Raw genomic sequence first — 23,606 nt, 5'->3', positions numbered from 1 at the left:
ACTACTTACAGGAATTAAGGAAATGCCTCACTAGTAAGGGCCTATAAATAACACTGTTTTTGCAGTGCAATACTGGAACTCAAAAAAAAAAACAAAAACAAAGAAAGAAAGATCTTCTTTCAATGTGAGGAGCACAAACACATCCAGGTTACTTTCTGATGATAAAAAGCCTGGTATTCTTAAATCTCTAAGAACAGATGGTAGGTAATTGATAACAAGGATGTATTGCCATCAATACAGCTCATGACTCCATAAATTACTAGAAACTCAAGCTGTTTCTATGACCTGAATTCTCAAAATAGGCTGAGATGGTTGTATCTTTAATCAAGTCATTTTTGCAGCCATGTAGACCCATCTCACGTACTCAAAATCCAACAGGAGGATAAATTTAGAGAAACTACTGAGTGGAGCCCCCACAGCTGAGCCTTCAGGGGTGGCACAGGGGCTACTGCTGCTGTGTGCACAGAACTCTGCATTGCTGCTTTGTCACAATAACCTTTCAGGGCTTTCTGTGTCTGTGCCCAGCAGAAACATGCTTTTTGCAGAATAATTTTTTTTAAAAAAAAGAACAAAAAAAAAGCTGTTTAGCTATATATGGCTGATAAAAATGGCTCTTACTGACTCATACTTAAGGCATCTCTACCCCTAAGAAAAAAACAAATCCAAAGCAAACCCGTGCTGCCCATGTTGGGGTACAAGTTGCTAATGGATCTGAGGTCATTTTCCAGGTCTACCTTGAGGCTCTCAAGCTCTCAGGAGTCTCTGGCTCACAGGTTCCAGCTCCTGCAAGGTCAGTTTTACTCTCCTTTTTCAAGGACAAGACTCTTGAGATACATTTGCTTCTTTCTAGCCCCTCTGGCTGCATTAAAGAGCCCAGCCCACTTCAGTTAAAAAAACAACAACAAAACAACAGAATTTGTCCCCACATTCTTTGTGAAACAGCTTTGCAGGGAGCAGTGCTCAAGGCTGACATTCCCTACAGCCCAGCCCACAACTGCTGGAACTCCTCACAAAGCTGCAGCACAGGGAAGTGTTTAACACATTCAACTTTTCAATGCTTGGCCAGGTAAGACAGTGAAGATTAATGGGAGTTGGTCTGAGTAACAAAAAGTGTAACAAGGGGGAAAAAAAAGGCCCTTTCAGCTGCCAGAGTGAGGGCACCACTGCCACATGCCCAGGTCCAGGCATGGCAGCCCCTGCAGCCTCTGCAAAATACACTGTTGTGGCTCAAAAGTGACATGACACGCTTGAGGGACACGGGCTGTGCTGCTGTCCAGCTGCAGAGGTGGCTCCTCCAGGAGTGACACACAGTAGTTCTCTAACCAGAAGATCCAAACCACACCAAGAGGAGATCCTGCCAAGCTATGAAAGCCTTGTTGTGCCCTCTGACACGTGCTGAGCCCAGGGGCACGGGGGGTCCAGCCACGGCTGACACAGACACATCCTCTCCAGGAAAAGTTTGCTCAATGTGATGGGGAAAAAAAAGAAGAAGAAGAATGATTCTAGAGCTGGAAATGCAATTTGTTCACTGTCTCACCACTCGTGCTGAGCTCAAAGCTATTGAAGAATTTCAGGAAAGGCAGTTAATCCCCAGCAAGACAGACTGTGAGTGATTGCAGGAAAGTAACGTTTTTAGAAATAGAAAAACCCACCATCTTTCATCCCCAGAGTTTCAGTTAGGGCAGGAAGAAGCCAGCAGGGTCTGCTCCCTGGAGCTGTACCTGTGTGCAGCCCTTCAGGAACAGGGCCTTGAGTCCCCCACAGCCTCGCACCAGGGCCTGGATGCCATCCTTGGTCACTTGGTCACACCAGGAGATGTTCAGCTGTTCCAGCAGTGGGCATCCCTCACTTTGGAGGGGAAAGGAAAAAACAATTCCCATGAGCAGATTTAAGCAGTTCTATGTCTCCTAAGCAGTTTAAAAAGACAAAACAGTCACATGCTGGTGCTCACCTCCCAGCTCTGCAAACACCAGCTACACACACTTACAAGGGAGAAGCTGATGGTAAATGAGCACTTTAAAATGCAGTCTAAGGCTCCTGTCTCCCCAAAAATCCCTCCTCCAAGACTTCAACAGAATACAATTCTTCTTCTACTGCTAAAAACCACCAGGAGGGACACACACAAGGTTGAGGGCAGCTTTTAAGAGTCCTCCTCCTCTGCCTGCACACCAGGAGCACATGGGGAGGGTGATGTTATCTGGAACCAACCAGCAAAAGTCCATGTTGTTGACTCCTACCTGAGTGCTTTCAGGGACAGGTTGGTTATGGAAGTGCAGGAGGCCAAATCAAGGTGCCTGAGTTTAGAGCAGAACTTGCTGAGGCTGGTACATGTGCTGAAAGAGAGCACAGGAGACACACCCATGCAAGAGATATATTCAAAGTCTTTCCTTTTTCCTAGGACACACATTATATTACCTTCTGCACCCACCAGCCTGGCCCTGCCTTAAAAAGGAGGTGGAGAATCCAACACATGGACACAAAAAAGGGGCTTAGAGAGGAGATGAGAACGTTACTCACGTATCTGTGATCTTGGTGCAGCCATTTAGGTTCAACACTTCGATGTTTCTGCAGTTCTGTGCAAATGTCCTTGATGAAATAAAAGAGAAAATTCTGTATTTTTCAGGACAGAGATTTCCAGATGTTTTGCAGCATTTATTTTAACTGTCTCATCAGACACTATTTTACAAAGCTGTCTCAAACAAAATTAAGAAGTAAATAAAATAATGTATGTTGCCCTGTCTCTTGCCTTGGCATTTCCCAGCCTAAAGGCAGGAGCCTGTAATTCAGCCCCAATCACTGCTGAGCCTGCAGCAGCAGCTGGCATGATTTTAATGAGAATTGAGAAAAATGGCTACTGTGTGAAGCTGAAAAATGAGAAATTAAAAAGGCTTCTGTGTTACTGCTCCCAATGTTTTAAGTTAGTCACACAGGCCAAACATGGCAGTTCCAAAGTGTTCATGAATTATCCCAGCCCTCTGTGGTGGCAGAAACTGCCTCTTTCTTGATTTCCCAGTGAAGAAGAGAGAGGAGCTGCACCACTACCTTAATGCATTGTCTCCCACTCCCAGGCAGCCACGCAGGCTTAACTTCCGCAAGAAACCCCCACATCTCTTGGAAATATTCTCGACTACTCGGCCCTGGGGGAGACAGGAAGAACAATATTAAAATCCACAAGTCACCTGAGCATTCAAAGAACTGAATTACACATTTAACAGTTTGTTACTCTAGGTAAAGCAGTGCTAAGAAAACAAAAATGCCACTATCATCATCTCTGGCAGGGAGAAATAGAGTTATTCAGCTTCTGAAGATGGAGAGAGAAGGAATAATTAGCTAAAGCTGCTCAGGCTAATGAGTGAGGCATTTCCTCCAGTTCAGAGCTCCTGGACATGGATGCAGAACACCCCAGGGATGAAAGCAGCAATGCCATGGCTCAGCAGGGGCAGGGGGGGTTCACAAATCAGTACAGTGAATGCACTATAAATGGATGCACTTCAATTTCTACTGAAAACAGAGCTGAGGCAGAACCAGCCCACGAATTTTATTTTCACAGAAAAAGGAATGAAAACATCTGTGTTCAAGAGATCTAGAATAGAGGCTTTTTTAATTTCAAATTTGCAATCTCCAAAGACCCCACTGCAAGCTACTTCTCCCTGTGAACCAAGTGCAAAAACTGCAGAGAGAACATTTGTATCAGTGTCCAGAAATTCCAAACCTTCCCTCCACTTCAGCCAAGTCCCTGTTCACCACAGAACAGGAGCTTCACTCAGCTCTTCACCTACCAGTTGGCATTTAAGACCCCTACAAAGATGAAGATACTCTTCTATAAACTTCTTCCAGCCCAAAAAAATACCAAGCTTGGTACAAAGTAATACCACAAGCAGAAAGGGACCCCAGCCTAACTAGCTCCCTGCAGGAGCCTCTGGGACCAGTTGCTGTGGGGGCTCCAGGAGCAGCTGGACTGGACTGAGCCTGCACATCCCTGCAGAGGGGCTGGAGCAGCTGAAACACTCCACATGTTTTGGCAACTCCTGGGAATTCATATGCTTGAATTAGAGGATTCAAACACATTTGTATAATGCATGGAATTTACATCAACTGATGGATTTCCATTCCTTTAAAGCAAACAACATGTAGGACATCAGGAAGTCTAGCAGGTATTTGCAGGTGAGGTACAACAGATCCAAGCATTTTGTTTCAAAAAGGGAAGTCTGTGCTTATGCCAGAACATGTGTTTGATCTATAGAGTGGTGTTAGAGAACAAAGAGACATTAAAACCATGCAAAAACCCCTCAAGAATGAGAAAAGCCTAGTTTGCATTCACAGCACCCCTGCCTCCATCCCTCCTGCACAGCCCAACTGGGAAGCTCCCTCCACGCTTCCTGCTGGACCCAGCACCACTGGAAACTTCACTCCAGCAGAGTTATTAATTATACAGGTCCAGAACTTTCAGGGCAAGCTAAGAGATAAAAGAACTTACTACCAAGCACCAAACCCACACTGTTTACTTCCCTCAGTAAGTCTCAGGCCACTTGGCCCCCTGCACACAGCAGGTCCCTCCATCCATGAGTCTCTCAGAGAACAATTATTTTGGCTCTTTCCTCCACAAATCAAGTGTTTATACCTCACAAGGTGTGATTCTTCTGGCTTATGCCTCTGTCTAGAACAAGTTAAGATGACACACTCCCTATTCTCCCTCCTCCAATATGTTTTAAAGAGGATGTAACATTCTGGTAAGAAACTTAGGGAGTGGGTTTTTTCGGTCTCTTATCCTGATGAAAGCAATTTTATTTTTAAGAACTGCGTGACAACAGCATCCACTCCTCTCAGTGCCAAGGAGTCCACATCTAACAGCTTTAGAACAGCTACAAGGAAGCACTTCCAAAGCTGCATCTTTTAGGAACAAGTTTGACCTTGGCCCCGTCAATAATCCTCACATTTCAATTTTTTATATTATAGACAGGAAAGGACAGACAATATTCCAGGCCTTGTTTCAAAAGACACTCAGTCTTACTGGTCTGTGGTAACATTTCTTTGAGTGAAAGGAAAGCAGCCCAAATTCTGCTATACAGAAGCAGGAGTTTCCCACAAAATTTACCTGTTCTGCTTATTCCTGTTCTCAGAACACATAGAGAAACAGTTCCCTTCTACTACTGCCTGTAAGTCTTGATACAGGTACACAATTCTGTCCATTTTCAAAAGCTGAATGGATTGCCAGACTTTGAAGACTCCCCGAAGCTAAGAAGAACTGAAATTAATTATTTCTATCTCCAGGGAAGGTAAAAAGGGGTTCCTCTGGGAGTATTAATCCATTCTAGGCTGTAATTACATTATAACAAGAAAAATGGGTTTGTATGTCACTTAATTATACCTCAATATCCCTCTGGAAATCAAACAGGTCAATTCGCTGCCAGTTACTGCCATCCAGGGCCAGAACATTCCAAGCCTTTATCAGGGGGAAAAAATGTAAACGTGTTGTTAATATGAAAAAAAAACCCACCAGTGGGGACCGAGTTACAGCTTGTTCCCTTCAGAAACAACATCCTGCCTCAGATGTAAAAGCAACAAGCAACAACAGCCAACGAGGAGAACCGTGCAGTTACCAGAGTCGCTTGCTGGGGTGGCCCCTTGCCCAGCAGGCTCTTCCACGTCCCCTGAGGGGCAGGGCTGTGGTGGCCCCACTTCTGTGCCCACCGGAGCTGCAGGCGCCGGGTCCGGGAGCGGAGCTGGAGCGTGGGACGGCGCTGGAGCATCTTCAGTCCTGGCTGGGATCTAAGCCCCTCTGTGGCTAAACCAGCATCTCCAGAGGATGCCAGCAGGGCCAACGTCAAGGTGAAGGACGCCAGGACACGGGTGAGTCCCAGAGGAGACCCTGCACCAGGCATCTGTACTGGTGACACTGGTCTGAGGGTGCAGAGGACTCCCCGGTGGTGGGCCAGAGGATCCCGGCTGTGGTCAGATCCCAGAGCAGAGGCTGCCATCCTGCACACCCCCTCTGTGCCTGCACCAGCAAGAAGGAGCCAAAGCAGTTCCTCAGCTGGGTGCATGGGGTGCTGTGTCCTTTGGAAGCTGCCCAGATAAAGGGTCCAGCTGAGCACCATGGCCAGAGTGGCAGGGCCCACTGCCTCTGCCTCCAGGGGTCGGTTTGGGGCTTTTGAAACAACAAAAATCTCATGTGGTTCATGCTACAAATGAGAACCAGCAACTGAAAGTTAGTAATTCTGCCCCTAATGAATCAAAAAGGTTGTCAGCACAGAACTAGACTTGAAGTTGTAATCACATAATCAAAGTAAACAACCAAACCCAATAACCACGAGCCCGTCGTTAGGAGGGAGCGCACAAACTCGGGTGTGTTTTTACACCACATCTATTACAGGCACTAACCTACAAGTCCAGCACAACCTACTGGCTCTTGTGCAAGCCACGTACAGGCTTATGACAGCCAGCAGAAAGCATTAATTAATCTTCTGCATTTTAAATCTGATACTTGTTTGAAGGTCTAGTTATTGCCATGAGAAAAGCAGCAGCTCCAGCGGAAAGGAGCTGCACTGGTGGGTACCAGTTATACCAGCATGTCAGTGTGTGGTGCAGGGAACACCAGAGCCAGCCTTTCTCTAGCTCTGGGTAGACACTGTCTACAACACATGCTGTGTCACATAGTGACTAAAATGTTCTCTGATGCCCCATGGACGGTGCCAACAGGGGCAGGTGACAAAAATGGGAGCACACCTTGACACTGGCAAGTCCCTTTGTCAGCCCATTTTGGTGAGTATTGCTCTGCTGGAGCAGGGGCTTTCAGCTGGAAGCAGTTTCACTGCAAGAGCTAAGTTATTCAGAGAACGGGGGTGATAACTAATACCTAGACATCACACAGGGTATTTTTTGAATGCCATTTGAAATGTTTAAGCATAATTTTTTTCATTCTTATGTGCTCTGAATAACGAAACAAGTTACAGTTCAAGTTTGAACCCAAGACTGGTCCCTTTTGTACAGGTGACCCAACTCTGCCATCCAAGGAACACTCCCCTGCAAACACCTGCCCGTGTAACCCCCATCCCACTCCTGCAGGAGCAATGGTCCCTCTGTGCATCTGAGCAGGATCGAGTATCTGAACAAATCTGGTAGGTCTAGATAGCTGGACCTGTGCTTGGAGGAACTTTCCCAAGCAAACAATCCCAGCTGGATTTCATTAGCTGGAGCCCACAAAACTATGAGCTACTTCAGGAAAACAACAACCCCAAACAAAACAGACACTCCTTTTTTCCCTCCCATGTTTGCTTCAACAATATCTGAGTAGGGAAGTGAACCTTCATCTGCTGCGCAGCATCTCTTTGAATCAAAATTTCTGTATCTCCACCACAACCCACAAGATGCCATTTTAGGTTCATCCACAGCTGGTATTTTCACCAGCAGAGGCCTCTTGTACAACCCCAGCCCAACTGGAGAGTTCTTGGGCAAAAAGTCAGGCACCCCTTTGTATTGTGCTCTAGGCCCAGGACACCAGCTAAGCAGGATTCAAGCTCCTAGTCCCTCTTTGCTAGTGCCATCAGAAGCTTCTGGTGCTGTGGCATGAATACAGGACACTAAATAACAACAGCTGAGTTGCACAAAGCTCCCTGGCACAAATCCTCCTGTTTGACACGCTAGGGAAGGCTGGAGCTGCCACCCAGATCCCACCAACTGCCAGCATCCCCCAGCAAGGAGGAAGGTTCTTACCCTGGAAACTTGAGCACAACGACACAGAGTAACCACATCCAGGAATGAGAAAATTCTGCAACAGAAAGAAGAGATCCCTTTTTAGTTATCTGCATTTAAAACAAAGGGAACATGGAAAACAAAGGGGGGAAAAAAAAAAAAAAGGACTGGAGACAGCAAAACTTCTTTGTAACTCAGCTGAAAGCTGGACTGTGAAAAGAAGTGCAGACCCAGCAGTTCAATGAGAGCAAAACAGATACTGAAGCACTGGGAAATGTTCATCTCACACCTTGTGGTGCTTATTGACAGGGAACTGGATGGTTATTCATCCAAACAGACCCTTCCAGGTGGCGTCAGTCAAAGGTGAAGTGGTCAGGGTATGGCAGGACAACAGCCCCGTGGGGCTGACCTGGCTCCTGTTCCACAAAGACCCAACACCTTCAGCCCCAGTGCCAGCCTGGCCGTGCCAGCAGGTCCCAGCAGGTCCCAGCAGTGCCACAGCCCCATGCCAGGGATGGATTCTTTCTTCTTTTTCACACAGCTGTGCTGAATCTGAAGGGCTGGTGACACAGAGGCAGGAGGAGCAGTTTGCTCTGCAACCCCACCAAGCAGCCAGCCCAGCCAGTGGCTGCTGGGGCTGGGTCAGGGCGGTGCTGAGCAGGGACGTGCTCAGGATTGGGGCCATATGGTCACTCCTCTGTGGTGTCATCCCCCTGCCAGGCACACCCACGGGTTCAGGCCAACACCCTGGTGTTGCTGAGCTCTTTATTGGGAGAAAGGAATCAGGCAATAACGCTCTGCAGTGCTGGACTGGGCTAAGACATCCACGCTGTGACTCAGGCACACACACCCCTGCTGTGAGTGCAGGACATACCAACCCCATTTAAAGCTCCCAAATCTTCGCCCATTTATCAATATTGTTATTTTATGGTTTATAGTTATTCAAACAATCATATGCCACAAAACAGAGAAGGTCAAGTGGACAGCAGAAAGACAGTAAGGTTTTATTCTCTTTGATGGCAACCACAGAACCAGCGGAGGAAATGGTTTTGCAAAGATAATTCAAGTGTTTTGACTACAAGAAAATAGTTTTAGTATTTTAAACTTGGAGACCACCAGGAAAAGAAGGCAAATGTCCTCAGATGCAAGTGTTCAAGGTATGGGGCGAGCAATTTTGTTCCAGTGCTATACACCATTTCATAAAAAAGTATGGTTGTCCAGGAGAAATCTGGAGAACAAACAGCAATCCCCTGCTCCAAAACTCTCCAGACTTTCTCCAGAGAACAGTGTATGCCCAGATGAGCAATGCTTTGGATACCTGCAACACTTGAGTCATATCCCAACAAGACTGTGGGCTTGGAGGGGGGCGTACATAAGCTTTCCTGTATTCTCAGCAGACCTGTCTGTGCTGGAAGAGACTCAGGAATGAGAAGATGCTGCTGGCAGCAGCACGTTCTTTTCATGTGACTTATAAACTTAAAACACCCTGTACTGAAACTCTAACACAAAAACAAGAAAGCTGTGTGATTAATTCATCTCCCCAGAGAAGTACAAAGAATACATTTGAACAAACAGCAGAGGTCCTGATAAAGCTGGGGGAAGAGGAGTTGAGAACAATGACCAAACCTTGTGTGCATCACAGCTGAGCTGCGTTTTGTCCCACAGACAAACCCTGGGGGTGACCCAGCCTCTGCCACTGCCACCTGGCTCTGTGTGCACCTCATACCTGTCACACCTTCACCCACACGTGTGTGTTTGTTTATTGGTATAGAAAAATAAAGCAAAATCCTGGATTTTCACATTTTAGGTGAGGACCCAAGCAAGGCTGAGATTATATGATAAAACCATGGCATGACCAAGCTTCCTTCACTAGCAGGTATATAAAAAGCACTTCAGAAACATCTGTGGAGGTGGAAGAAAGGATGTTGCCAACAGAGGATGAATGCAGGTTATTTATCAAAGCACAGATGCTTACAGGTACCACACAGCTTTACAGTCCAACACCCAGTCAAGTTACAGCAGAATAAAGAGCCATGTGCTCTCCTGTGCTGCCACACTGCCCAAAGACACCCATGGATGGAAGTTTAGGTCAAGATACTTCTCAACTGATCCTTATGCATCACATCATGAGACAGAATTGAGAGACATGCTGAGACACACTCAGTTAAGATGTGTGAAACTCAGCTGATGTGCACTTCACTGTCCCACTGCTCTGGGAGCCCCCTCTGGGTTGTAGCAGCAGCAACTCCACCCTGGCTTTCAGCTGCTCACAGACCAGGCGTCCCCTTGAATTAAATGTCATTTATTCATACATGTATGTGAGCAGTGAGGATTTATTTAGCACAATGTCAATGTACAACAATACAAGGAAGCCTGGGGCAATGACAGAAGCTGGGGAAAATTCTCACTTTCACCCTAGATGCCCATCATAGGAGCAAAAACATCCCCAGACTCCATGGGAACAGTGGTGAGGTCAGTAGCTACGCAAGATTTCTATATTTTCATTAAAATTGCTTTCTCCATGGAAATCCCAGGCTATTAATAACCATCTCATCCCTCTATCAGGGCTGGTAGGTCTTGGACAAATTATTTTCTGCTTCCTGCTCCTCCCTTCCCACTCTACCCACAGTAAAAGGGATGTCAGCACAGCAGAACACTCACCCCTCTCACCTCTGGGGCGAGTGAGCAGTGCTGAGCTCTGCCAGGAGCTCCTTTGTTGTCTGGCTGAGAGACTTTGGCTCTGAAAAGCTCAAGAGCATTTTCCAGTGTGTTCTGATCCGCACTTGCATTTGCTCAAGAATATTGGCCAGTGACTCAGCAGAATCAGACTGCAAAGATCACTCTTTCTGCAGTCCTCATGACTCTCTTGTGCATTTTGGTCCTTTCAGAATTGGCTCCAACTACAGCCCCTCACACCAACCCAGAGCAAACAGGAACACAGTTAAAATCCTGCAGGCACAAGGACCCCAGCTGAGTTTTCCAAGTTTTTGCAGCCCTGAGGAGAGGCTCTTTCTCCTCCAAGGAGCTGTTGGGGAACAATTAAAAAAACCCAACAAAGAAAACAAAACCCCACAAACAAGCTGCCCACGTGGCCAAGCAATGACTGAGCAGACGTCGCCTCCCAGGAGCACAGCCAGGTCAGAAATGCTGGGTCTCCTTTCAGCAACCTGCTCTGTACACTAGCTAAAATAATAAGGCAAAGCTAATTCATATGTTCACTTGAAATAATATGTATTCTGGCTCCTGCCCTATAGCTCAATTAAAACTGGACTTGACCATGAGGAAACACATCAGGCTGACAGGAAATCTGGATGCAACTTACTCAGCTCCAGACCCTCTCTCAGTAATAACTGGAATTGTTCCAAGTACCAAATCCTTAGAAAATACCTGCTGCTCTGCTCAGATGCAGTTTATCTGGTGAAAGAAAGCAGCAGCAGGCTGAACAGGATGACTTGAATAATGCCTTTCCTGATTCTGCCTTCAAAGATCCAAAGGGCCATTGCTGGGATGTTTCTTCTCACACCCCAGGCCCAGGGTTTGTGTTTTGCTGGCTCCTCCAATGCTCTTCTGACTCTTCAGCATCAACAGCAAGAAAATAATCCACACCAGTAACTTTATCAATGCACAGTGATCACAGGTGAAGGCAGACCAAGTATTCCGAACAGGAATTAAAACAAGTCTGGTATTGCAGCAGATTAAATTACTTCCCTGCACAGTAAGCCACTATGTTTAGGACTCTGCCAGACGAGTCCAGCTCCAAGCAATTTAGCTCAAACCTGCTGCAGTTGGAACATTTTCCAGGTTTCAATCTCTTAATCCACTCAGGGTTTTCTAGCACTCCTCACTTTCCCACTGCCTCTCTAATTAGATTAGGGTCAAGACTCTAATGAAATCCTTGGGTGCTGTGGGCATTGAGGTGAGGTAGCTTAGACCACCACGGGGCTGGAAGGTCAGATGGCAAAGGCAGTGCCTGGACATGCTGAGAACTGGCTGGCAGGCAGCAGGAGGTGGCACGGAGTAAAAGCCGCTTAGGCCAGGAGAGAACTGACAAGTGCTTGACCTGCCCATGAACCCATCAGGAGAAGATGAACTCAGGCAGCCTGGTCCCCTTGGCCCTACCAGGCCAGTCACACCAGGAGCAAACCTTCTTCAGGAGACCAGCAGGGACCACCAGTGCCACAGCAAAGCCAGGCTGGTGGCTGGGGTTGCAAGGCTGGCAGGCAGCCCATGAGGAACAACAGCACCTTCTCAGCAGAGCAGGCAACAGGACACGATGGCCCTTGTGGGGCAGGGGCCACAGCCAGAGCCCACATGGACCACAAACCAGCCACCGAGCCAGAGGCTGCCCAAAGAGCAGCTGGCAGCAGGGGAGGAACGAGGGTGGCAAATGGAATTCCACTTCTGGCTGGTTTGGCTCATTTTTAGCTGTGTAAAGGTCTATTCAGCTAAAAAGGTGTAAGCTGGACTCCCTGCTGGCAGGAGACAAAGATGGAGCAGGTACAGAAGCATCAGGACAAGGACTTGTGACCCATCAGCTGATTTCTCCACCCACGTGCTGCAGGACAGCATTGATTATGGAGCCCTGTTCTCGGGGAGCCCCAGGACAAGCACCAGTGCCACCAGTGTGGTGGCAGGACAGAGCACGACTCCCCAGCTCAACCATGGACATGTTCTGACTTCTGAGGACAGCCCTTCAGAGAGCCCAGCCCCCAGACAAAAGTGGTACTGGAGCTGCACATTTCTGTATCTTGGGGTGTGACAAAGGCTGCTGTTCACCCCTGTTACATCCTCCTACTCTTTCTTCTGCTCAAGTACAGCTTTCCACTCTGCAACCACACACACGAGACACCAATGCCATCTGCAGAATGAACAAACCAGAGAACAAGACACTACACAGCAGCTCTGCTTCAACACATCAGGCTTTGTCTCGTAGACACTGACACTCATTTACAGGGGATTCCTGCAGATAAATGCACCCAAGTTTCTCTTTCAAAGGCTGCACTGTCAATCCACACTAATTAATTTTCACAGTATGCTAACAGTGAATTCCAACTCTCAAAACCATTACTTATGAACTTTAACATTTATAAACTTTGTCTCCATTTCTTCTAGGTTCCACACAATCCTCAGCACTTGCTGTGCTCTGCAGCAGGTTAGGATGATTAGTGATACCAAGACACAAAAGATAAAAACATTTCTGCAGGGCAGGAACGTGTGTGCTGCTGGGAACTGTGGCTTGTACTGACAAGATTCCCTGCTTGGTGCAGGATCTTCCCTCCCACTTACCATAAATCCTTCTCCAATTGTCCAGAAATGTTCCTCAGCACGAGCTGTCTCCTGCAGCCCAAGACGTGTGTATTGGTTCCCCTCAGGACCCACTTTGACCCATCTGCCAGAAAGCTCACCCGTGGTCCTGCTCCTCAGGAGCCCAGTGCCCACACTCATTCCTCTTCCTCTGAACTCCATACAAAATCTCCAATAAATTCCACCCTCCCAAACATTTCCTCCCTACCAAACTCCCTGCCTCACACCAGTGCTGCTCACAACCTGCCCCCAGCCTGTCTCTTGTCACCAGACCACAAGAGCAAGTCCTGCTTTTGTTACATCTGCAATACCAGCCCCTACTTGTTCCCATCAGGAAAGGACTCCCCTCTCAGGAAATCCAGAGACATTTCTCGTACTCTTCAAATTCCACATTGCTGCAGCACATCTGCACCAAGAGCTGGGGTCAAGAGCTGGGTGAAGACCACTGCTGTCACCTACAAAACCCACGCAGAGTCCCTGGGGCTGGGGCATCCCCCAGCTCACTGCTCCATCCTGCTCCTCCCACGGGCTGCCTGTCTCTCCCTGCCTCCTGAGGATGGTTTTCCCTCAGTGATCTGTCTGGCCTGGACAACCACAAACCCAAGCCCCCCCAGCAGTAGCAAGGAGGGCTTCAGAAGCCATACACTGTGCTTTTGGATGAGTAGCCCTGGAACAAAAGAAACTGAATCAGACTGGAGATACCATCACAGAGAGCAGAGGAGGCAGTGCAGTCAAAAGAAAAAAGAGAGGCAGACTTTGCTTTCTATTCATTTTATTGCCCAAGTGAACCAGCAGCAGTTCCCTGTGCCAGGGCTCCTCTCCCCAGACCTTTTCTTGTCACTAAATGTTGTCAGTACTACACAGCTTCTCGCAGTGCAAGAATTTTGTTCCTGTTAATAATACAAGCTGCCACCTGCAGTTGTCTTCCCTGTTCCCAGTCTAGCAGCTCAGCTCCAGTGACACTGAGGCACATCACACACCCCCAGCCCCTGCTCCTGTGCTGGGGGAGTCAAACTCTGACATGGGCGTGTGTGTGTGTGTGTGTGTGTGAGGGCAGCACAGGGAGGGGCAGAGGTGGCTGCTGAGATCCAGGCAGCCTGATCTGTTTGCTCTTTGCCAACAGGACCATCTTGCCAGGTGCTGAACATCTGTCTGTCACTGACAGGGAACAGGACAAAGTCTCCTTGAGTGTCACTGGAGCAGAGAAACCAGTTTTTGCCTACAGGAACACCCCAGACAGGCAGAACCCTGTTCCACACACAAGTCCACACTTACCATTTACTTTCATTAAGGACTTCAGTCCTTACTTCTTCCATCTACCAAACAGGCAACCAGCAAATTCATTTAACATTTTACAAACCAAAACCTAATAATATTGAGCATCAACTGCTGCTGATGCAGACCTTTGATCTGCTTCTGTTTGTCTACAGCTCTACAAGTGACCCAATCCAAGCTGATGATTTAGGAGCTTATCAGCAACCTGGGCCCCCTGCTCACACAGCCCCACACACCAGGCCCTGGAAGGCAGCCTTACCGGAGCAGCAGCTCTTTGGGAAGTTTTTTGTTGATCACAGCTTCATCGTTGTTTGAGAACATCTGTAAACAAAAACAATTTAAACATTTTAGCCACATATTCCCCTTAAGGAAACAAAACCTCCCTTACTCTAGGGAAGAAGTTGCTAGGACATTTCAGGAGACACCTGGCCTAATACACAGATTTTTGGACCAGCTAAAATAATCCCACCAGCTGTAAGAATGAGAGAGGCTTCTCTTTTCAAAGAAGTACAAAGAACATCAGGCAGCAAAGCCCCATTGTGCTTCCTGAGGAATATCTACATCTCTTGAAAAAGACTTTGTATTGTCTTTCCATGGTGAAACAAACAAACAACCTCCACACACCGATGCTTGTGGGAGGAGTGATTAGAGGCATCTGTGAATTAAGGCTGCTGGTGCCTCATTCCATTTAGAAACATGTTTTCAACATTTCCAAAAGCCAAGCAGGGAACAAAGAGAATGAGCTTTAATTGAATTAATAAAGTTTCTCTTTAATCTCCTAGAACAATTAAGAGCTGATCTTCCTGAGTTACACGCCTGGTAAAAACTGCTGCTGAAACTGGAGTCTGAAAAATCTGCTTCTTATCAGCTGACCAAGTGGTCTGGATCAATTCAGCTGGATGCAAGCAAAGCAAACAGACCCAGCGTCAGCCAGGTCACCCCGGGGGCACAGGATCAGATTAAGAGTTAAAAAAGGAAAGTAAGATCTTAGTGGCTTACAAAGCTGTGCAGCAGCAAATATTCTGTACCTGAGCATCAACACAGCCTCATCACCTATCAGAGAGGCCACCAGAGCTTAACATGAAGCACTTTTAATGCACTTAACGTGAAGCATTTTAATACACCTCAACCAGTGATAACCCACTGACAAGAGAACAGTGCCACTGTCACCAGAGAATGCCGACTTCTGGAGTCTGCCAAACAGGCTGTGTTTCCAAATTACACTTTGTTTTTTTAATGATCTCAAGCTAGGGAAGCATGATGCTGAAGTGGGACATGAACTCTCCAGCACTCTCTCCTCAAATGCCACACAGAAGAAAGGTGTTGTTTTCCCCCACAGACGCTTTTAGCACTTCTCACCAGAAGGTATCACAAGTTAGCAAGTCCTAAGCTGTCCACTAGACAGGCAACTGCTCAGCCCATTTATCAGATAATTAAATGGAGGTTTTGCCATTTCCTCAGCCAACACAAATTCTGTGAAGTTTGTTTCCCCAGAGACAGGGCAGACGAGCACCTCTGGAGTCAAGGACCACCTGCAGCATGGGTGACCATGTCTCTGTCACCTGGCAGGTACCTGCCAAGTGCCACCATGAGCCAGGCCCAACAGCAGGGAGGCTGTGAGAGGAGCAAACACCTCCTGGGACTGGATCATCTCATTAGATGGCTTAGCTGATCAGTTGGGAAATTACGGAAGCTCTAGAGAAAGCTCTAACAACAGAGAAACACAGAGGAATTATTAATGGAAAAACGGGACTATGATTTTTCTTCCCCCAGTTAGGAGAACAATAGTGAGCAGGCAGATTATCCACTTTCCCATTATTGTCCAGGCCAGAATTTTACATCTGAACCAGCACCCTCCACCCCCGTCACAAAAAAAGGGTGAGAAAATTTAAAGGAGCAAATCAGATAGCAGTAGGAGACTTCCGAAAAGGAACCAGACTAGAAGACATCAGGGAAGGGGCAGGAAGTATTAAAATAGAGACTCCAGAAGCAGCCAGCCAGCCTTTTCTGTCTCCTCTGTGCTGGCAACAAGGCTTTGTCTGAACCCAGGCTGTGCCATGAGCAGGGAAGAGCCTGTTGGGAGAGGAGCTGCACACCAAGGACACCCCAACAGTCCTGAGCAAAACACAGGGAACTCCTTGACCTCTGCACACCAGGCTGCTCAGTAGAAAAAGCTTATCTTGATTGCAGGGCAAATCAAAGCCTCAAATTGTTTTGGGTTTGTGTCTGTAGAAGCTGCCCTTTGGCCAGTACCACACTAAAGAACGTGTGTTTTTTTGTCTTACTAAAAAAGTCCTTGAACAAATGTGACAGAGCCAAGGCAGGATGCACTTCATGGGAGAAGCTCTGGAATTCCCCTTCACTGGCAGGCTGGCAAGTGCCAGGGGGCATCACCAGACCAAAACCCTTCATCATCATCTCCCAAAGTCTTCCTTCCAAACTTGGTCCTCAGATGGCAGGTGCAGCAGTTGGAGGACTCCTTGCAGGGCTCACAACCAGAGCTGTGGGCTCTGCTGGCAGGGCAGCAGACAGAGCTGCTATTGAGGCCCTGGCCCTGAAAGCCCCTCATTACAGGGCCCAGCCACCCAAACTGGGTCATCTGTGTGACATCAGCACAGGGCTGCACAACAGCACTGCAGCCCAGCATGCAGGGGTGACAGAGGGTCATCACCAGTGCCCCTGCACGGGGAGCACCTTCAGATGGACTGTGCACAGGGACCATGCACAGGCAACAGCAGTTGATGCAAGCTCTCCAAGTGGAGCAACCCTCAGCAGCCAGGCATTATTGGAATTAAAACACAAAGCAGAGCATTGTGTCATTACTGCAGCCACTCATTTAGCCTTTGAGGGAGCCCTGCGTTGTCACGGGCCAGGCTTCAAAAGCCACCCAGGCCAAGGGACTTATCCTGGGCTTTCTCCTCCAGGCCTGGTGCCACACCATCCATCCTGCCCAGAGCTAACTGGTGTGGTTGATATTTAGCATGTAAATGAGGTGTCCACGTGTGGGACTGATTCAGCTGCTGTGTGCAGGGACAGACTGTGCACCTCCTCCCCTCTTACATGGCACAAACATGTCACTGGCAAATGCTCACACAGAAGGTGGCACAGCCAGTTCCCACAGCTCCTCCCAGGAAACCATCCTCTGTATTTTACAAGTTTCCATCTGAGAAAAAGTTCCTGTGTTAATATGGAGGTCTCAACATCAGGCTGACTGACTCATTCCACAGCAGCAAGTATGAACTTCTCCAGTGAGGAGCGTTGAAGAAATCTTCAACACTTTCTGCACAGTTTTAATCTTTGCTTCCAGAACAGTGACACTCCCTGTACCCCTGGCTCCACAGAAAGTCTCGAAACACACAGTGGCACAAAACTGCCTTTCCCAGCTTACAGAGAGCTGGAAAAACCCCACAAGAGCTGCCCCAGGCCCTGGCTCTGAGCAGGCTCTTGGCTGCAGAGCTCGCCCGCAGCCTGGGCTGGCAGAGGGAGGGGGCAATGCCTTCCTGTAAATGTCACATCTGGGAATGGTTTGGATTTTATTGTTGGGGAAGGGCTGGAGGGGTGTTCCTATGGGGAACAAAAGTCTTGTTTTTCACTTTTTTTGTGTGTTTGGAAAAGTACACTTGAGAAGTTTCTAAACGAGGTATTTCAACATTTAGAGTTTACTGGAAGCACGAAGGAATGTGAACGTACAGAACAAATCCACGTTTATTTGACATGACCCTAAATGCTCACAACTACTCTCCGTAAGCTGTTCTTAACTTACTGGCTGCATTTTTAAGAGAAAAACAGTTTACTCATCTGCCATCCAAAAAGACTTCCCACTACAACAGCAATAAAGTGCAGATCAGACGTACACACTCCCAGGCACTGGGAAACACCATCCACTTCCCCAGCATTTTGTTAGGCAGAATTTGCCCACTAAAGAGACAAGAAGAAAAAGAACAGAGCTGATCTGCAGTGTTCCATGGGTGGTCTATGATCAAGAGAGATCTCTAGGAGATACAAACACTTGAAGCAGCTCTGGTGCTAGAACTTCAGAACCTCCACTGACCAACACAGGCTGCTAAAATATCAAAATCCCACTCTGTCAACAAACATGAGGGAGTTCACTTGCATAGAGTTTCAGAGCTGATCACAAGGACTCGATCACTTTCAATTTGGCAGTTTGCAGAGCTTTTTTCTGCAGAAAAGTGTTTATTGTTAGAGGCACTGCGTAGGAATGAAGCACCATCCTGCTCTGCTACCTGGGCACAGACACGGTTGTGCAGGGAACTTCAAGGCATGGATTGTCCTGAGAAGTACTGAAGAACTTGAGTTAACTGCATGTTCAGTTGGGCAAGAAACTCACCACCATCAATACTAACAGGATATCAAGAAATTGTCCCTGTTGTACTGAGTGGAAGCTGAACAGGGACAAGCCAGCAGAGCAGCCCAGCTGCTGCACACATCAGCCAGGGTGGGAGCATTTTCTGCACCGCCAAACAGCTGCTTCCCACCCAGACCACATCTGGCACTAGCATGGGGAGGGAGACAGTTGGTCTTCAAAATATATGAAAATCACACCAGTGCCAAAGCCAACAGCTGAGCAACCAGTGTCAGCCCAGACGTGGACTTTGAACTCGAACATTTTTCTTCTGAAGTGGAAAATTCGAAGCCCAACAAAGAAAAAGGGGTGAAGCTTACTTGGAGCTTGATGAATTAGTGGCTACATGGGTAGCTAAGGCACTCGAGTGAGTCCTTGCACCAAGACCCACAGCTCACTCCAGTGAAAAATACCACGGGGCCTGGCACACCCAGCCCCTGGAGAAAGGCTGGAAACCCGAAACAATCCAAGAGGCAGGAAGGGAAGGCAGGGAGCGCTGCCATGGCCAAGGACACAGGCAGGGAGATGCAGGGAGGGGGAAGAAAGAGGATGGATAATCCATCCTCAGTGCAAAATCCAACCAGCCAGAGGGACATGCATGCAGGTGGGCAGCAGGAAATGAGAACAAGAAACATTAAATAGTAACACAACAAATAAAGTGTTTCTTGTCTCTAATTTAAGCCCACCCCATGCAAAAGAAACTACACCGATTTTTAACACAAATGCCCTGTAAAAAACCCTATGAAATATTAGTAAATATTATAATTTTTAAATATGGCAACCTGTTTACTTGTGTAACAGAAACTGTGCAAGACAAACTCCTTACAGCAGCCTTACACACCCCAAATAAAAAGGTAACCATGTGCTGAGGATGGAATTTTAGCCGTTGCTCAGACCTAGAGCTCAGTATCCCTGGTCCACAGGCAAGTGCTGGCCAGACCCTCCACAACTGCACATAACCACAGGAAATTAAGTAATTAAAACCAAGACAGAAAACAGACTGTAATTATTAGGCAGTAAATAATGCATTCTGGAAACTGGTTTTTAAGCTAGGAAAGGTGGGGAACTAACAGTTGCCCTCATAAATTAAGGATTGCAGACATAGCTGGTGTGCTTTGCCAGTTTACATCCAGCCCTACCCCATCAATATCATGGAGATGTTTTGGAGATCAACCTTCAGAGCTCTAAAAGTGTCTTTTGCTGTTCTGAGGTGAAAGAACTGCAACATCTGTGCAAATCCATCCCAAGAGTTTAAACCCTGACAGGTGGGAGATGCCCTGCGAGGTGCTCTTCAGCCACCCAGCTGCTGGCTCCCATCCAAAACCCTGCATTACTGGCTGTATTTATACCACTTATCTGCTGTGGTCCGTGTGGAGATGATGAACAAGCCCAGTACAGAGTCACTGGAACAAGACAAGACACACACAAAATCCAGCTCACAGCACACAATCCAATCTAGTAAAAAAAGAGCTGAGCATAAAATGCAAAACAAGAAAAATGTGGAATTGATTCTGTATTCCCTTTGGAAAAGCTCCATGAAGCTTTGAAGTGACTTCTTACCAACACTGTCAATACAATACAGTGACACCTTGCCTCCAGTTCTGTTCATTTTGGAAATAAAATCTACCACTGTTGACGTAAGCAATCTGCAACAACTGTTAGAGGGCTCAAGTAGGCAAGACATGAAGGATCCTGTGGAGTCTGCTCAGCAGCAGCTCCTTCCCAGACCAAGCTGGGAGCAGGCTGGGCTGCCTCACTGGCAGCACAGAAAAAGCCCCACTGCAGAGCTAACTCACAGACATGACAGTGAAATAAATACAAGGCTCTTCAGAGGCCGCAATACAAAGCATGAAGTTGTTTACATCCACAAGCAGTTCAGACTGGGTGAATTTTCCTTCTAGATTTTAGTTACACAAGGGCTTTTTTTTAAAAAACAACAACAACAACACAACAACAACAACCACCAAGCATCCAGTTTAATCTGTGTTAAGTCTCCAAGGGAGATGGCTGGCTGCTGGGCAAAGCTGCTGCTGCGAGGAGCTCCATGCTTAGCAGCTGTGCTGCTCCAGTGTCCCCCCACAGCACTTGTGTCCATGGAAGGTGGAAGCAGAGAAGAAGAAGCCACCAGGCACCTCCTGCCACCCTCGGAGCCACCGGTGCCCCCACCCAACCCCCAGCCCCACTCACACACCATGACTAAGCAGAACAGACCCGACCCAGGCTGAACAGGCTTATTAGAGGCTTAATATTCCTAAAAATAGCTCAGTAGGCAATTTGCTCCACATACACCATCCGATCACTTCTCCCTCATCTGTCTGTCATTGCTCTGGAAAAGCTTGATTTTCTGGTGATCAACAGCTGGGTATGGATGGGCTCCCTTGCTGTGCAGCACAGCTCCTCTGAATCCCCCAGGTGATTGATGGGCAAACACACCAGGTCAAGCTGCTGCTTTCAAGAAATAAAACTTCCAAGCCAGCCACACAGCTGGGATGCTGGCGAACTGCTTCTGATGTGAGAAATACCATTTCAACTGGTGGTTCCACATGTGCTGTTGAAAAACACCACCAAACCCAGAACCTGCTGTCAGATACCAAAAGGGCACATTTACACACTTTTTGTTCATCTCTTTTGTTCTCCTACCCCAGAGCTGGCTCCCAAACAGTTTCCCCACAAACAAAACAACCCACAACTACACCCAGAAGTTCTCTGTGTTCATTGCCCAGGGAAGCTGTGGCTGCCCCATCCCTGGAAGTGCTCAAGGGCAGGTTGGATGAAGCTTGGAGCAACCTGGTCTGGTAGGAAGTGTCTCTGCCCATGCAGGGGGTTGGGACAGGGTGATCTTTAAGGTCCTTTCCAACCCAAACTATTCCATGATTTTTAAATTGCAATATAAAAGACAGCCCCACTCTCAGCACATTCGCTACCCAATACAGGCTGCAGGAGTACACAGGGGAGCAGTCTGCACTGGCAGGCCTGGCAGGGACACCAGCAGGACCTGAAGCTGCCTGGTGACAGCCCGAGGAGGCAGAAGGTTGCAGTTAATCAGCTTTGCCTTTACCAGAATTTGTATATGGTGCTGAATGAAAAACACCCTCCAGAACCGCCAGCGATGGCTGCGAGGTCAGAGCTGGTTGGCAGGACACGAGGAGGGGCAGAGAAGCAGAAACACCACACGCTGTCACCAACACTGGGCTGGCTGGGGCCTCCACTTTTGTCAGCTCCATGAAAAACCTCAACGTTCTACAAGTGGCCACCTGGGTACTTTGTGACCTGTTAAAGATACCTGATCTAAACCCGTGCTGCCTTCTCACACACGCCTTCCAAAGTTCCAAGTGCCTGGAAAAACAGCACCCAAGACCTGAAAGAAGGAGGGTATAAGACAAGGACTTCCTGACTTCAGGGGACACAGCCTGTGCTGTAAAACACCATCACTATTTCTGTCTTTCTTTCTAGAAGATCACTTTATCAGGGTAGTGGTTTACTACAAATACCCTTTGAATGGATTTATTCATTTATTTATAACCCCCCCACACTGACCTGCTTCAATATTTTCAGGCCAAAACTGAAACTCCCCCAGCTCTCCCAGTACGTACCAAAGCTTATCATAATTCAAATAGGCTTCTTTGATAAACAAATTTCTTGCAGTTCTGCCTCTCCCCAGAGCTGACAGTTCTGTTAGTGGGAATAGATTTTTTCACTCCTGGGTTTGTGTTCAGCTGTTATCAAAGAGGTGATTATTATATGAATTGCCACATAAACTTGGAAATAAAGTTAATGACGGTGCCACAAAACAACCCTGCTTGGGAGGAGGTGTGAAGGGCATGGGGCGAGTTTGCCACACATAAAAGGATGGTTGATCTGGAAGCAAAACTGATGGATCAGCCAGGCACACACACCCAGCAGGCACAGGAAGAGCTGGGCCCCCCTGCCTGGCAGGCAGGGCAAGGCTCTATCCCGTATCCACAGGGATAACACCCTCACCAGGCTGACATTCATCCTGGTGTGAGTCAAACGAAACACACAGCCAGGTAATCCAACAGGGAAAACAGTAATTACCTGATCTATCCCAGGCCCCAAGTAATAATGGTATCTAAAGTGAGACATACTCTTGTGTACAGGCTCTCCAACTCCCTGTCCTGGTATGTGAGCTGCCAAGCAGGACAGACTCGGCCCAGGCAGCCCAGTCCCTCCCTGGAACACACAGTCCCTGTGCTGGCACTGGCAGGGGCTGCTCCCACCAGCTCCCAGTGGAATCACCCTAGGGAGCCCCTGGTTGGGCATCAAGGAAGTGTTCACCTCCAGAACCTGCAAGAAAAGCCCTTCCCAGGGCTGGGCACAGACAGCCCAGGCACACGGTGCTGCTCCTCGCTCAGCTCCAGCCAAATTAGGGACGAGTCCTTATCAGGTGCTGCCCCAACACTCCTCACTGCTCCGTGTCACCAAGAGATGGGGGAGGAAACAAAGGTTTTCTGGCACTTCTGCTTTATATTCCCTGCTGAAATTACTATTTGCCAGTGCCAACATTTCCACTGTCGCCCAACTTGCAAGCACAACTCCTTGCAGAGGAAGAAGCATAAGAGAAGAATCTCATTTTGGGGGGGGGGGTGGAAATAAATACAAATTTGCAACACAGGCTTGGTCTCTGGTGACAGGGGCTAAGGTCAAAGAACACGCTTCTTTAACCCAGCACTTGCAAAGCTCTTGCTCTGCCCAATTACAGCAAGGATGTGCTTGCCTAGGACAAAGACTACAAGGTGAAAGAGCTGAGAGACTGAAACCTCCCCCTGCCACAGACTTAACAAAAAGATGTAAAAGCAAAGTCCTCAGAATCGGTTTCTGAAACACCTTTTCTTTATCAGTCCCATTTACAATCCCCCAGAGGAGCCTCCTCTGGCTGTTGGTGCCCAGGGAGCAAAATGCAGCGTGTAGACTGGAAAGGGGAAACCCAGAGCCACTGGGACCTCCCCACTGC

General features: G+C 47.8%; 1 protein-coding gene across 3 annotated transcripts in view; it reads right to left on the bottom strand.

Moving 5' to 3' along the window:
- FBXL20 (F-box and leucine rich repeat protein 20) overlaps nucleotides 1-23,606 on the bottom strand; it is a 37,734-nt gene that overhangs the window by 9,771 nt on the left and 4,357 nt on the right. Inside the window, exons 2-9 of one of the 3 annotated variants that reach the window (XM_051640518.1) lie at nucleotides 14,531-14,592; nucleotides 7,714-7,768; nucleotides 5,601-6,182; nucleotides 5,369-5,443; nucleotides 3,043-3,137; nucleotides 2,518-2,586; nucleotides 2,238-2,333; nucleotides 1,722-1,848 (exon numbers count right to left, since the gene is read on the bottom strand). In XM_051640518.1, coding sequence (XP_051496478.1) covers nucleotides 1,722-1,848; nucleotides 2,238-2,333; nucleotides 2,518-2,586; nucleotides 3,043-3,137; nucleotides 5,369-5,443; nucleotides 5,601-6,182; nucleotides 7,714-7,768; nucleotides 14,531-14,592 — 1,161 coding nt within the window. The remainder of the gene's footprint in view (nucleotides 1-1,721; nucleotides 1,849-2,237; nucleotides 2,334-2,517; nucleotides 2,587-3,042; nucleotides 3,138-5,368; nucleotides 5,444-5,600; nucleotides 6,183-7,713; nucleotides 7,769-14,530; nucleotides 14,593-23,606) is intronic. The other 2 variants (XM_051640519.1, XM_051640520.1) reach the window with 2 other exon arrangements.

The sequence above is a fragment of the Apus apus genome, chromosome 25, assembly GCF_020740795.1.
Source record: "Apus apus isolate bApuApu2 chromosome 25, bApuApu2.pri.cur, whole genome shotgun sequence".
In the NCBI taxonomy this organism is placed as follows: Eukaryota; Metazoa; Chordata; class Aves; order Apodiformes; family Apodidae; genus Apus; species Apus apus.
Note: the sequence above shows the minus strand (reverse complement) of the source record. Positions and strands in the feature narration are given on the sequence as shown.